Source organism: Elephas maximus, chromosome 4 (assembly GCF_024166365.1).
Source record: "Elephas maximus indicus isolate mEleMax1 chromosome 4, mEleMax1 primary haplotype, whole genome shotgun sequence".
Lineage (NCBI taxonomy): Eukaryota > Metazoa > Chordata > Mammalia > Proboscidea > Elephantidae > Elephas > Elephas maximus.
Window position 1 is genome coordinate 65,214,693 of NC_064822.1, and position 14,772 is coordinate 65,229,464.

The following is a 14,772-nucleotide window of genomic DNA, read 5'->3' on the forward strand; positions in this document are numbered from 1 at the left end:
TGCATGCACATGATTGAACTATGAAGCACGTTCCTCATATGTGTTATTGTTTGTTTTATAGACCTGTGTAATCTTTGGCTGAAAGGTGACCTTCAGGAGTGACTTCAGTTCTCAGTTAAAAGGTACCTCAGGGCCATAGTCCTCGTGGGCTCCCCCAGTCTCTGTCAGACCAGTAAGTCTTATCTTTTTTGATGATTTTGAGTTTTGTTCCACATTTTTTCTCCTGTTTTGACCAGGATCCTCTACTGTGATCCCTGTCAGAGTGATCGGTGGTGGTAGCCGGGCGCCCTCTAGTTCTGGGCTCAGGCTGGTGGAGGCTGTGGTACTTGTGGTCCATTGGACTAATATTTCCTTTGTGTCTTTGGTTTTCTTCATTCTCCTTTGCTTCAGATGGGGTGGGACCAGTCGATGTGTCTTAGATGGCTGTAATTTGTTTTGAGGTGGGCCTTTTGTTCTTCTCATTCTTTTATTGTGCTGGTGCTCTCTTTGTGACAATGTGCAAAATTTCAAATCAGTGTAAGTTTATAAATTTATGATATATCTGTCATAATTCATGTTTAGAGTTCCAACATAACAGTGAATAATTCTAAGATTAGCAGTCTAGTGAAGTAATACAGATGGAATCAGTTCATTTTTACATTGCTTATTTAATAAATAGTTCTTAAGCACTTACACCTACCACACATCTGTCAGTTTGTCATACTGTGGTGGCTTGCATGTTTCTGTGATGCTGGAAGCTATGCCAATGGTATTTCAAATACCAGCAGGGTCACCCATGGTGGACAGGTTTTAGTGAGCTTCCAAACTAAGACAGACTAGGAAGAAGGATCTGGTGGTCTGCTTCTGAGAAATTGACCAGTGAAAACCTTATGAATAGCAGCAGAACATTGATATAGTGCCAGAAGATGCGCCTCTCAGGTTCGAAGGTACTCAAAATATGATTGGAGAAGCGGTGCCTCCTCAAAGTAGAATTGATCTTAATGATATGGATGGAATAAAGCTTTTGGGACCTTCATCTTTTGATGTGGCACGACTCAAAATGAGAAGAAACAGCTGCAAACATCCATGAATAAACGGAACATGGAACGTACGAGGTATGAATCTAAGAAAATTGGAAATCATCAAAAATGACATGGAACACATAGAGCTCGATATCCTAGGCATTCGCGAACTGAAATGTAGTGCTATTGGCCATTTTGAATCAAACAATCATATGGTCTACTATGCCAGGAATGACAAATTGAAGAGGAATGGCATTGCATTTGTCATTAAAAAGAGCATTTCGAGATCTATCCTGAAGTACAACATGGTCGGTGATAGGATAATATCGATACACCTATAAGGAAGACCAGTTAACACAAATATTATTCAATTTTACACACCAACCACTAATGCCAAAGAAGAGGGAATTGAAGATTTTAACCAACTTCTGCAGTCTGAAAATGATCAAACATGCAATCAAGATGCATTGATAATTACTGGTGACTGGAATGTGAAAGGTGGAAACGAAGAATCAGTAGTTGGAAAATATGGCCTTGGTGATAACAACGACACTGGAGATCACATGTTAGAATTTTGCATGACCATTGACCTCCTCATTGTAAATGCTTTTTTTTTAATAACATAAACGGCGACTATACACGTGGACCTTGCCATATGGAGCACACAGGAATCAAATCAACTACATCTGTGGAAAGAGATGAGGAGAAGCTCAATATCATCAGTCAGAACAAGGCTAGTGGCCTACTGCAGAACAGACCATCAATTGCTTGTATGCAAGTTCAAACTGAAGCTGAAGAAAACTAGAACAAGTCCACAAGAGTGAAAGTATGACCTTGTGTAAATCCCACCTGAATTTAGAGACCATCTCAAGAATAGATTTGATGCATTGAACATTAATGACCGAAGTCCAGAGGAGTTGTGGGATGACATAAAGGACATCATACGTGAAGAAAGCAAAACGTCATTAAGAAGATGGGAAAGAAAGAAAAGACTAAAATGGATGTCTGAAGAAACTCTGAAGCTTGTTCTTGAATGTAGAGTAGTTAAAGCAAATGGAAGAAATGATAAAGTAAAAGAGCTGAACAGAAGATTTCAAAGGGTGGCTAGAGAAGACAAAGTATTATAATGAAATGTGCAAAGACCTGGAATTAGAGGACCAAAAGGGAAGAGAACACTTGGAATTTCTCAAGCTGAATGAACTGAAGAGAACATTCAAGCCCCAAGTTGCAGTTCTGAAGGATTTCTTGGGCAAAATAGTGAATGATGCAGGAAGCATCTAAAGAAGATGGAAAGACACAGAGACACTGTACCAAGAGGAATTGGTCAACACTCATCCATTTCAGGAGGTAGTATATGATCAAGAACTGACGATATTGAAGAAAGAAGTCCAAGCTGCCCTGAAGGCATTGGTGAAAAACAGGCTATAGCAATTGATAGAATACCAGTTGATATATTTCAGCAAATGGATGCAGCACAGGAGGTGCTAATTCGTCTGTGCCAAGGAATTTGGAGGACAGTTACCTGACCAACTGACTGGCAGAGATCCATATTTGTGCCCATTTCAAAGAAAGATGATCCAAGAGAATGTGAAATTTATTGAACAGTATCATTAATATCACTCACAAGCAAAATTTTGCTGAAGATCATTCAAAAACAGTTGCAGCAGTACAGCGACAGGGAACTGCCAGAAATTCAAGCCGAATTCAGAAGAAGACGTGGAATGAGGGATATCATTGCTGATGGCTGGATATCGTCATTGATGAAGTGTGGCTGAAAGCAGATAATACCAGAAAGATGTTTACCTGTGTTTTATTGACTATTCAAAGGCATTTGACTGTGTGGATCACAACAAATTTGGATAACATTTGAAGAATGGGAATTCCACTTAATTGTGCTCATGCTGAATCTGTACATAGACCAAGAGGCAGTTGTTCGAACAGGACAAAGGGATACTGCATGGTTTAAAGTCAGGAAGGGTGTGCGTCAGGATTGTATCCTTTCACTATACTTATTCAGTCTATGCTGGCAAGTAATCTGAGAAGCTGAGTTATATGAGGAAGAACGCAACACCAGGATTGGAGGAAGGCTCATTAACATACTGTGATATGCAGATGACACAATATTGCTTGCTGAAGGCAAAGAGGACTTGAAGCACTTACCAATAAAGGTCAAAGGTTACAGCCGACAGTATGGCTTACACCTCAACATAAAGAAAACAAAAATCCTCACAACGGGACCAATAAGTAACATCATGAGAAAAGACTGAAGTTGTAAAAGATTTCATATTACTTGGATCCACAATCAATGCCCATGGAAGCAGCCATCAAGAAATCCAATGATGTATTGCATTGGGCAAATGTGTTGCAAAAGACCTTCTTTAAAGTGTTAAAAAGTGAAGATGTCACTTGGTGGACTAACGTGTACCTGACCCAAGCCATGGTATTTTAAACTGCCTCATGTACATGGTACATGTGAAAGCTGGACAACGAATAAGGGAGACTGAAGAAGAATTGATGCCAGTTGAATTATGGTGTTGGTGAAGAATATTGAGTACACAGTGGGCTGCCAGAAGGACAAACAAGTCTGTCTTGGAAGAAATGCAGCCAGGGTGCTCCTTGGAAGCGAGGATGGCAAGACGTCATCTTATGTACTGTGGACATGTTATCAGGAGGGACCAGTCCCTGAGAAGAACATCATACTTGGTGAAGTAGAGGGACAGTGAAAAACAGGAAGGGCCTCAATGAGACAAATTGACACAGTAGCTACAGCAATGGGCTCAAAAGTAGCAAGGATTGTGAGGATGGTGTTACCGCAGTTTCAGGAGTTAGAGCCTCCTGCTGTAAACAGCCAGCTCTTGAGACAGGGGTGAGGTGGGTAGCAAGAGCTTTATTAATATATCAATATATGGAGACGGGGGAACAGGGATATGGAGACAGAGGAGAATGATCTCCTCCTAAATCTGTCTGTCTCAAGAAACTGGAGGCCACCTGGGGTTTTTTAGGGAAAAGGTTTTAGGAACTTGTGGAATGTCCATTTTCTTTCTGTGTGGTTTCGATGGTCACGTTTCAAACACGTTGGTCTTTTCCTGCCATTATCCCATCAGCCCAGGGGGTGACTGGCGCCATCCTGGTGAGCATCACCCTGTTTGACAGGCTTAGATCGATATCACTTGTTTTTTCATGGTCCTAGGGGAAATATTCATTAGTTTTTATTTCCAAGGAGTGCCTGGTGGATTCAAACTACCATCCTTTTGATTAGCAGCGGTAGCATTTAACCACTATGGCGTAGTGGTTAAGTGCTACGGCTGCTAACCGAAAGTCGGCGGTTTGAAACCGCCAGGCGCTTCTTGGAAACTCTATGGGGCAGTTCTACTCTGTCCTATAGGGTCGCTATGAGTCGGCATCGACTTGACGGCACCGGGTGTGGTTTCGGGCTTACCACCAGGGTTTCCAACAAGCACTTACTGTGAATAAAATACTCTTTCTGTTGAGTTAACAGCCCTGATGTATAGACTGTCTTAATCTCATTTTTGGTGAAGGCTCCATGAAAACGAAGTGGATTTTAACTCACTAATAGGTTTATCTCATTCTCTTCAGATATAGATGTCAATTGTATTTCTCCAAATTTCTTAGCGTCTGAGCCCTGACTCATTCAGATGACAAAGCTGGCAACTTGTGACCATCTAGAAGGAAATGAATATATCACTTGGTTTACAGAAGTGGAAGTTGCATAAAATACAGAGATATGGGTTTGAGTTTCATCTGCACCACTTATAACTATTGTTTGGTCTTAGACAAGTTATTTAATCTATCTAACTTTTGGTTTCTTCAACTGTAAAATGAGAATAATACTTATTTTTCAGGATTATTTTTAAGTTAAAGTAATGACTATAAAATCATTTTGTTAATTGCAAAGTGCTATGTAAATTTCCTCTTTCTTCTTTGCTTCTTTCTTTTTCTGTCATTGAATTAAAGATGCCGACTAATGATAATGGAGCCCTGGTGGCATAGTGGTTAAGAGCTATGGCTGCTAACCAAAAGGTAGGTGGTACGAATCCAACAGCCGCTCCTTGCAAACCCTCTGGGGCAGTTCCACTCTGTCTTATGGGATCAGTATGAATTGACTTGACAACAACGGTTTAAAAAAGTTTTTTTTTTAATTAATGATACTATTTTTTTGTATTGTTGTTTTGGAAGCAGCTGGAACTGTAGGCAGAAACAGAAATCACTGGTATCCATCCACTTAACCTCCACTTAAACATTCCATGAGTTTATCCTCTTTCATTGCTAGAAAATTATTTATGCAAGCACTTTGAGATAAGGTTATGCTGGCAATATCAACCTGTTTTGGTCTATGAACAACTAAAATTTGATTGAAATTGAAATATTCAAATGATATAAATGATTGGTTTCTAATAAGAGAACATTGCTTTATTAACGTTCCGTGAGAAAAAAATCTTTGGCTTGTTATGTTTTTTATTCTTTAAGAAATACATGCCCATAAAATATCAAATACTATAACAGCTTTAAGGTAAACATAAATTGCCCTGTTTACTCCATTGTTATTTTTATATATCCAGAGAAAGCTATTTTTAACAGTTTGATTATATTTTTCCCTACAATTTTTATAAGCTTTTGTTTCTACACAAATTGACTACAATATATATAATTCTGTAATTTAACTTCTTCACTTAGCAATACATTGTGGAACTTATTGTAAGTGGTCCTATTAACAAGGCTACAGGAGATGAAGTGGCTGCGAGGGAAAGGACAATTCAAGGACTGCTGAGTAAAAGAGTGCTTCTTATGGCACTGGACAGCCTAAAGAGAGAATGACAAGCTCAAAGTCCTGAACTCTTGGCTCCAGGTAAAACCTGACAATCAGATTTTCGATCTTCTATCTATGTGAGAATCTTTTATTGCTTGTAGCTGCAAGCTGAAGCCAAAACCAAACTCAAAATTTGATTCTACAGGTTAGAATATTACAAACTCAGTCGAATTCAAGCTTTACTAGATCGTTTAAGTAACAACTAGAGGCCTGATCATGATAAAACGTGACCTCAAGAACTTAGAGAAGTGGCAGTTGCATAAAATACGGAGGATTCAGTCCAAAGCACCCGCCCCGCAAACATTCAAAGCTCGTAAGTTTCGTTTCATTTGCCCACAAAGGAAGTAGGCATTGTGAGGGCCTGACTCCACCCTGTGGTTAAATAACTTGTCCAAGGTCACAAAGCCAAAAAACGACAGGTTTTCATACCAAGGTAATCTGTCTCCAGGAGCCCTGGTGGTGCAACAGTTAAGTACTTGGCTGCTAACTGAAAGGTTGGCCATTGGAACCCACCCAGTGGCTCCACAGGAGAAAGAACTGGCAATCTGCTTCTTAAAGATTGCAGCCAAGAAGACCCGGTGGGGCAGTTCCACTGCGTCACATGGGGCTGCTATGAGTCAGAAATCAACTCCACACCACTCAACAACAACAATCTGTCTCCTTTAAAATCCAGGCCCCTGACCACTACTCTTTACTGCTCATTGATAATCTATTATGAGTGGGGTTGGGAGGTCAGTATAAATAATAAGTATATTCTCCATTCAAATATTTATTTAGCTGTTAATATCTGAAAGAAGTATCATTCTGTACCTAATTTTCTGTCAGCTGTAGCTGCTGTCTTTCTGCGTTCCCAGGAAACTTTGGTTGGAATTCAGATTTAGACTCTGTAGATGAAATTTCACTGGCTCATTTTCATTTATTTATTCCTTTTTAAGTGCTTCTTCTGTCACCAGGAAGTCTGAGCCGTATATCCTACAGTTGTGCTGGAGTTGCTAGCGGGAGCACGCCCTCTAGTGGTCGCATGCTGATATGCAGCCAGATGCAGCATCCACGCAAAGTGCTTCTATGACATTTCTTTCCTATTGTAAGTGCAATGGCAGAACAGATAATAAGAACAAAGAAAATATTGAAGAACAAACAAAAACATCCATAGTGGCTCTTCATTCACTGTATTTTTTAATTGAAGGTATGACACTATTCTTAGATTTATGAGGCGGAATGTAAAATCACAGTGGACAATTTGACTCCTGGCTCAGATGCAGGCAACTCAATAATGACAGTTATGCTTTGTTTTTTTAAATATTCACCCCCATATCTTGACATCTTTCAAAAGGGGGCTGAAAACGGCAATTCTGTAAAATTTTTGAAATAGATGCTAGACCATAAAGCTGTTGTGAAAACCATCACAAACAAGCCTATATACCCTCCAGGGCTTAAGGACTTACAAGAAAATATAACTCTCTTCCTTTCTCTTTCTTTCTCAAGAGAATGTGTCTGAGGAGTGCTTCAGCATGAGTTCTATAGTCACAAAACATATTACTGTCTTCATGTACAGTTAAGGGAGAAATAACAGACATAAAAAAATAGGTAGAAAAAAATAACTAAACATGAGCAAAGGGCAACATAATTTTAGCTAGCTGGATCATTAAAACAAGATAGTAAGCTACCGTATTTACCGGCATCTGTGCTACACAATCCCTAGGGTTCATTTTCTCAGGCCATAGGGTCTATGTACCAGAGTACAACTTGTCTTTACCCCTGCTTACTTGGCCGTCTTATATTGTGTCTGACTCCAAGCAAGAAATGAGATTTTCTGCAACTATGACAAAGTACATAATGAATACTGAAGTCATGTAGTTAGGAAAAATCCAAACGAGTAAAAGAAAGAAAACACCCAAGTTACTGACTTCTAGTCTCTCTTTGCTGAAAGCACTATTGATTCAACAAGTATTTAATGAGCATCTACTATTTAGAAAGGTGTTTGTCAAGTTCTGTGTGTAGATAAAAATGAAGACACGGGTCTCACACCCAAAGAGCTTACAAACTAGTAAGGGAGAGAATTTCATTAGCAAGCCAAACAAAACAAAGGAGATCATCTTTCCAACTTGGAGGATAGGTAAGCGTTTCATCACATGTTATTTGAGCTAACCTTTCACGAAGAGAATTTCAACAAGCAGGTATAGAAGAGAAGGTATTCCAGGCAAGGTTGTTTTTTAGCAAGCATTCAATGCATGGTGTTTGAAGAATGACCAGTACTCTGGAGCATACTTTGAGTGAAAGAGAGAACTAAAAGTTGAGGATGGTATGGTACCTTTGGACTTTATTCTCTAAGCAAGAGAGAACCAATTCAAGCAATGAGTAGGAAAGTGAGGGGTATGAGCAGAGCTTAGCTTTAGGCAGATCATTCTGGTGGGAACACATAAACTGGATTAAAACAAAGAAAGCTAGAGGCAAGCAGACAGCTAGAAGTTTATCAGAATGGAGGAAATAAGGAGTAATAAAGGCTTACAGTACAGCATCAGAGGCAGGTATCAATGCATAATTGAAGGAGTTGAGCTAGAAAAGTGATTCTCCATATTTTTCCCCAACCAAAAACCTGAGGTTTAGGATACACTCCTATCTATGATAGTGCCTTACAACCTCAGCAATTGTAAGAAATTACTTATTTTGCTAGGGAAGTCACCTTAGCCCCATACAAGGGAAGTAAAAGGCGGGGGGGGCGGTATATCAGACTCTCTAGAGAAATCAGTGTGTTATTTTAAAAGATTTAAAATATATATATATATACATACATATATATATATCCATGGTATTCTTATCTATCTCCTGTGACAATCACTGAATGAGAACTCTAAGATCCTTTCTGGCTTTCAAAGACTTTGACTCTGACTTTAGTTCTATCTCTTACACTGATCCTCTTTATTTATGCAATTCTGGGATATGGGAAGCAGCCGAGATCATGAAGATGAGTTGAAGCAAATGAAATAAACCATACCAGCAAATAAATAATGAACAAAAATTATCTCTAGTAATTAGGCGCTCTCTGGGTTTGGAACCCTGAACACAGAGATCTAGTCTCAACTTCTTAAAAGCTGCTTCTTGAAAAGGAATAGTAAATACGAAATACCCTTTTACTACCTACTGGCCCATTTGCATCGGGTAAATTAAATAAAAAAGGTAATCAGATAAGCAAATTAAAAGGTAAAAGAGACACCACCTTTTTCTGTATTTTTAATTACCACTATTGCACGAATACAGCATACACTTTATATACATACATCTTAAACTTCATTTTCAATTTTTTCAGCAATTCAAATACATAATATATTATCATCTTAAGAATACAAACAAAGAACACAACATGAAGATTGAGAAAATAGGCTCCCAGTAGTTAGTCACTAGTGATTCTGCAGAATTTCTTCTTAGTGTTTTCTATTGGAATTTAAAAATGTCCTGCCATGGCTCTGCAAGAATAGAGCTGCCTAGAAGGGGAGGCAATGAAAAAATAATGGACCCAAAGTTAGAAAAGACATCAGAAAATCCAGGAGACAGGATATATTTGGAAACTATATAGAACTCCCTTCAACCAGAGTGTACACATCCAAATAAATAAATGCAAGGGAAAAAATTCCATCTTCCCATTTCATCCTCAAAATTGCCCGTTAACAAATGAAACAGATAGTACCCATTCATCTGAGAAGGGGAACTCTTTTCACAGCTTCATATAAGGAATGGTGGGACACAGGGTAAGAAACGTGGTAGGAGAGCAACTTGCTTTTGAGATGCCCTGGGTGATAAGTATCAAAGCCTTCACTTGGTCAGACTTGTCACAGCTAAAGCTATGACTCTCCAATCTCCTTCATAAATGGCAATATATATAGTAGCAGCATTCTACCAAAGAGCTAAATGGATTGAAAAAGAAATGTTTATGGAAAGGGCTCATATACCCAGGCAGCAAGGCAATGTGGGTATTAAACAAGAGTTTAGTGCTTTCAACCTCTCTGCTCTACAGATGAGGTTAAAAACTCTCAACTCTTCAACTTTAGGTCAAATGGGGCAAATACAAAGTAAAGCTGTGCTTCAAAAGCAGCAACTAGGTGGAGCTGCAAGAGAACAAATACTTTTCTAGCATATAACTGGGAAAGCACAGCCCCTTGAGCCCCCTTCATCCAGGGATACCCACCGGTCAAAGATGGTGCACTATTCAACCAATAGAAAAGAATCGTGTAGGTGCTTCCAACACAGCCCTCTTATCATAGGAAGAGACTTGTAAACACACAAGAGGGTGATGGAGCTGCACCCAGCAGTGGGTGTTTACTGAACAGGATAAGCCTGAAGACTAGAGCAGAGACCCAGGGAACAGGGCTTTCTCCATACTGTCCCCTATCAAAATGCTTAATTTGTAAACACTAAGGTCAGGCTGTCCATTTTTAGTCTTGGGTTAATGGAGAAGGAAGTTTCAAGGTTTTTATCTCCCTGAAATTGTTACTAGAGCTTCACAAAGAGGCACAGTGGGGTCATGAGATGATTCAGTGAAGAATTTAAAAGATGGAGAAGAATTTTACAGACGTTAGAGGTCACTTCCACCTCAAATAGACCCTGGCCTTTTGAGCCCTGCACAGCCAGCCACAAGTATGGTAAGACCCACGACTCCCCTAACTTGGTAGTGAGCAGGGGATGACAGATATTCTCTTAGCTGTACAGCAAGTAACAACAAAGGGAAGTGACATAAACTAGCTTGAATGCAATGGAGAAGCTATGAAAAAGATTGTCCGGTAATTTTGGTTCTGGGGAGGGAAGGGGTTTCTAACTTCCCTCACGGACTGGTGCCCTCAGGTCATTTTTATTCTTCAAGTCTGTCTGTAATGTCCTGCCAATACCATTCAGAACTGGACCCAGCTGGATGGTTGTGGTGCCTGGTTTGAAACAGAGCTGCAAGACAGGAGAACAGAAAGAAAGAGCATAATATTAGCGTAACTACTCCATTCTTCACTTAATAGTTTCCAAGAAATAGCTGCCCAGAATTCACAGCAATTCCACTTACCAAGGCCTGAAATATCCCACTCATTCTTTATCCCACAGCTTTCTTGTCCCATCATCCCCAGAACTCCTACATTTCCTTCCCTAGAACTCCTGCCAAAGACTCTATTAAAAAAAAAAACAACCAAACCCATTGCCGTTGAGTCAATTCCAACTCATAGCAACCCTACAGGACAGAGCAGAACTACCCCATAAGGTTCCAAAGGAGCACCTGGTGGATTTAAACTGCCAACCTTTTGGTTAGCAGCTGTAGATCTTAACCACTATGCCACCAGGGTTTCCAAAGACTATAAGACCTGTAAATCTTTTGTTTTCCCAGGTCAAAGATTTTCCTTGACTGTGAACATACCATCTATACCCTGACTGATAACATGTTGGTTTCACTACGCCCATTACCTGGATGCAGTGCTAAAGTCTCCCCACAAGTCATTGCTTGCAGAAACCGGAGCTGGTGCTGGCGTTACGACAGGAGCAGGAGAATCCAAATCTAAAAGGATATCTGAACACGAGGTAAGAGGGGAAAACATAATAAAATTCTTGGAAGTGAAAACTTATGCTCAGACAAAAACCTGTAGGCAAATGTTCACAGCAGCTTTATACATAATAGCCAAAACCAGAAACAATACAGATCTTCAATTCCAGTACATCTAAACCATGGAATCCTACTTAGCAATAAAAAGGAACAAACTATTGACAGGCGCAACAAGCTGAATTATGCTGAGTGGAAAAAGACAATCCCAAAAGGTTACATACTACATGATTCCATTTATATAACATTCTTGAAGACACAAGGTTATAGAGATGGAGAACAGATTAGTGGCTTCTAAGGATAAGGATGGGGAAAAGAGGGATGGAACTGTCCTATACTCTGACTGTGGTTGTGGATCTATGAACTTACATAGGATAAAACCGCACAGAACTAAATACGCACAAAATAACCACATACAAAATTTGTGACTTCTGAGTAGGATCAATCGATGTCAGTTTCCTGGTTGTGATATTCTACTGCAGTGTTGCAAAATGTCATCACTGAGGGAAACTGAGTAAAGTAGACATAAGATCTCTTTGCAGTATTTCTTACAACTGCACGTGAATCTCAAAATAAAAATTATCTCAAAATAAAAATTTTAATAAAAAAATTAAAAATATTATGGCATCAAAAGTAAAAGGGACTTAGGTATTTAGTCTCTCCCCTGTGCATTCTGGCAATACTTAGCAAAAAAGGTAGGCAATAGCCATTTTTATCTCACAAATTCCAGAAAGACATATTAATTATCAACTCTATGAATGATCATCATTGTCTGACACATTAACTTAAAACTCCCAGATTTTAATACTTGGTTCTCTAAACTTAGGAAAATTCCCACTCCTTTCTGAGTTCTAATGTTCTCATTTTTTAAATGGGAAGCTATATCTATTCTTTTTTCCACAGCATAGTGAGGAAGAATGAAAGTGTATTCACAAACCTAGATGTCTTCTCCTTTTCTCCCAATTGCCCTTGTGAAAAAATGGAAAGGATTAAGAAATAACATTCATTGAATGGCTACTATGTTCCAAGCACTATGCCAGGTGTTGCCACATCTTTTAACCTTCACAATCCTGAGGTAGTTTTACATCTCCATATCACCAAAAAGGAAACTGAGTGAAACTCAAAGAACTTAAGTAATGTTACCAAGTTTATTCAGATGTAAACTAGGAGAGGCATGACTGACAGGAATCAAGGTCCATCTGACTCATAGGCCTACTAGCATCTAACCATGGTGCAGTGAAGGAAACTGTCTTTCCAATACCACCCACTCTCTGCAAAAGCACCTACCAGGCGCCATGACTCTCGGTTCACCAGAAAAGCTCTGACCCTTTGCCAGAGGCTATCAGAATCACTTTGTCAGTGCCAGTGTCTCTGAGTCACACTTGAAGCGTAACAAAAACCTCAATGCTCCACTTGGCAAACAGGTGTTTCTCAATTAAAATGTAAGATGCAATTTCTCAAAGTTAGCAGTACTAGAGAGATTCACCTGCATCACTGCCTCCATGGTTGGATTTTGGGATGGGTGGTGGGGTGACATGATTGCTGATGGCAACTGAGGACGATGGTGGAGGAATAGTGACTTTGCCTCCAGGTGGGGGTGGGAGTAAGCTTAGACCCCCAGGCCCTGCAGTCCTGGGCTTAGAAGCACCTCCTTTCTTGGTTGTAATGTTCTATTAAAAAAAAAAAAAAAAAAGGAAGAAGAAGAAGGTCACAGGCTTATAGGAACACAAGAAAACAAAATAAAAATGAAAACAAAACATACTCACCCCAATACTCAATTTGATAGTCTGTCCTTCCTTAAAGCCCAGATCCAACTTTGGACGAGTATCCATTTCCTGAGACTCTTTGGAAATCTCAGATTCCTGCTTTACCCACCTTCAGGAAAAAAAAGTAAATTATCTTAGTTTGGATTTCCCTGACAGCAAGAGCCTGACACACAAATTTGGGTGTAGTTAGACTACTTGAGAGGGGATCCCAGAAAGCAGAGTGACAGAGTGTGACTAGTGAAGAAAGAGGGCAACTGGGGCTCAGTCTCACCTAGGGCTCTCCACACAAAACGCACATTAGACTTATCCCTTCTAGGGGAAGGCATTTATCCATCAATTCCCATTCCCCATGGTTGAGGGCTGCCCCGGGGGTGTTAATTCTCTGTCTTTCCAAGCTGTACCCCTAGGCTGGCTGAGTGGCCTTCCATAGCTTCAGAGAGTCCTAAAGCAGAAAAGAAGATATGCCTGCCCTTAAGGTGGGAAACTGACAGGGCACACGACACCATCCACCACAGTTATACTAAAACTGAGTGGGCTGAAAAGATGTGGCAATAGGCACAAAACAACGTCAGCTACATAAGGTAACAAAATTAGCATATAACTCCCCACATGTCTCACATGTAGCCCTGCTGTTACTACATGCCTCCCTCTGCCACCTAAAACAAGAGCAAATTCCCTAGACGCATAAACAAAAGCATCCTTTAAAACCATTATACAAGGGATCTAGAACATATTTCAGGTTATAAGGAAACATAGAGGAGATACATGGATAACGTAGGAAAACAGAAGTGATTGGGGAAATGCATATGTATAATAAACTAGCTTACCAATTAAAGAAATTAGGAGGTAAAAGAGATAGTGCCTATTCACCTGAGAAGGAGCCTTTCCGTAACCATTCAATTTTGGTAAGTAAAAAGCAGCTACACTCACTTGAAGTGATCTTGCAAGGAGACATTAAAGTCAAAAGCATCACCCCGATCTGTGAAGCCAATGCCAATGAAAGCACTACGCCCTGTGAAAAAGATGAAAATGCTCAAACAGGAAATGGCCCCGAGAAAAATTCTGCTCATTGAAAACCTAACAGTTATCCTAAAAGTTACCCTAACTAGATGCAGTCTGTGAACGTGAAACACTTTCTCACAGACCAGTAGTCAGCAAACTACAGCCCATCGGCCAAATCTGCCATAGCTTGTTCTTGTTAGTAAAGTTTTATTAGGACACAGCCAGACTAATTTGTTTACATATTATCTACAGCTGCTTTTGCACTACAACAGCAGGAGCTATTTGGCTCGCAAGCCTAAAATATTTACTCTCTGGCCCTTTACAGAAAAAGTTTGCTGGTCTCTATTATAGACAATGGAGAAAAGCTTGAAAACTACTGCAGAGAGATAGACGACTAAGACAGTCCCACCAATAACAACCACCACATATACTGAGGAGAAAAAAATGTGTTCAGTTTTTTATTAGATATACATTTTGATTTCCTTAAGTCTACCCATTAAGTGCTACGTGTCTTGAACTTGTGTTTATTATTAATAACATGCTAATCTTTTCCTTTAGCAACTGTAATAACTTTGAAGAGGAGAAAAAAATTTGTAAACTGAAGTA

General features: G+C 39.6%; 1 protein-coding gene across 2 annotated transcripts in view; it reads right to left on the reverse strand.

The window, feature by feature from the left end:
* Positions 1–7,115: 7,115 nt before the first annotated feature.
* NECAP1 (NECAP endocytosis associated 1) overlaps positions 7,116–14,772 on the reverse strand; it is a 32,277-nt gene continuing 24,620 nt past the window's right edge. For both annotated transcript variants that reach the window (XM_049882371.1, XM_049882370.1), the window contains 5 exons: positions 14,095–14,176; positions 13,165–13,273; positions 12,885–13,068; positions 11,266–11,368; positions 7,116–10,761 (listed from right to left, as the gene is read on the reverse strand). In XM_049882371.1, coding sequence (XP_049738328.1) covers positions 10,713–10,761; positions 11,266–11,368; positions 12,885–13,068; positions 13,165–13,273; positions 14,095–14,176 — 527 coding nt within the window. In that variant the 3' untranslated portion in view covers positions 7,116–10,712. The remainder of the gene's footprint in view (positions 10,762–11,265; positions 11,369–12,884; positions 13,069–13,164; positions 13,274–14,094; positions 14,177–14,772) is intronic.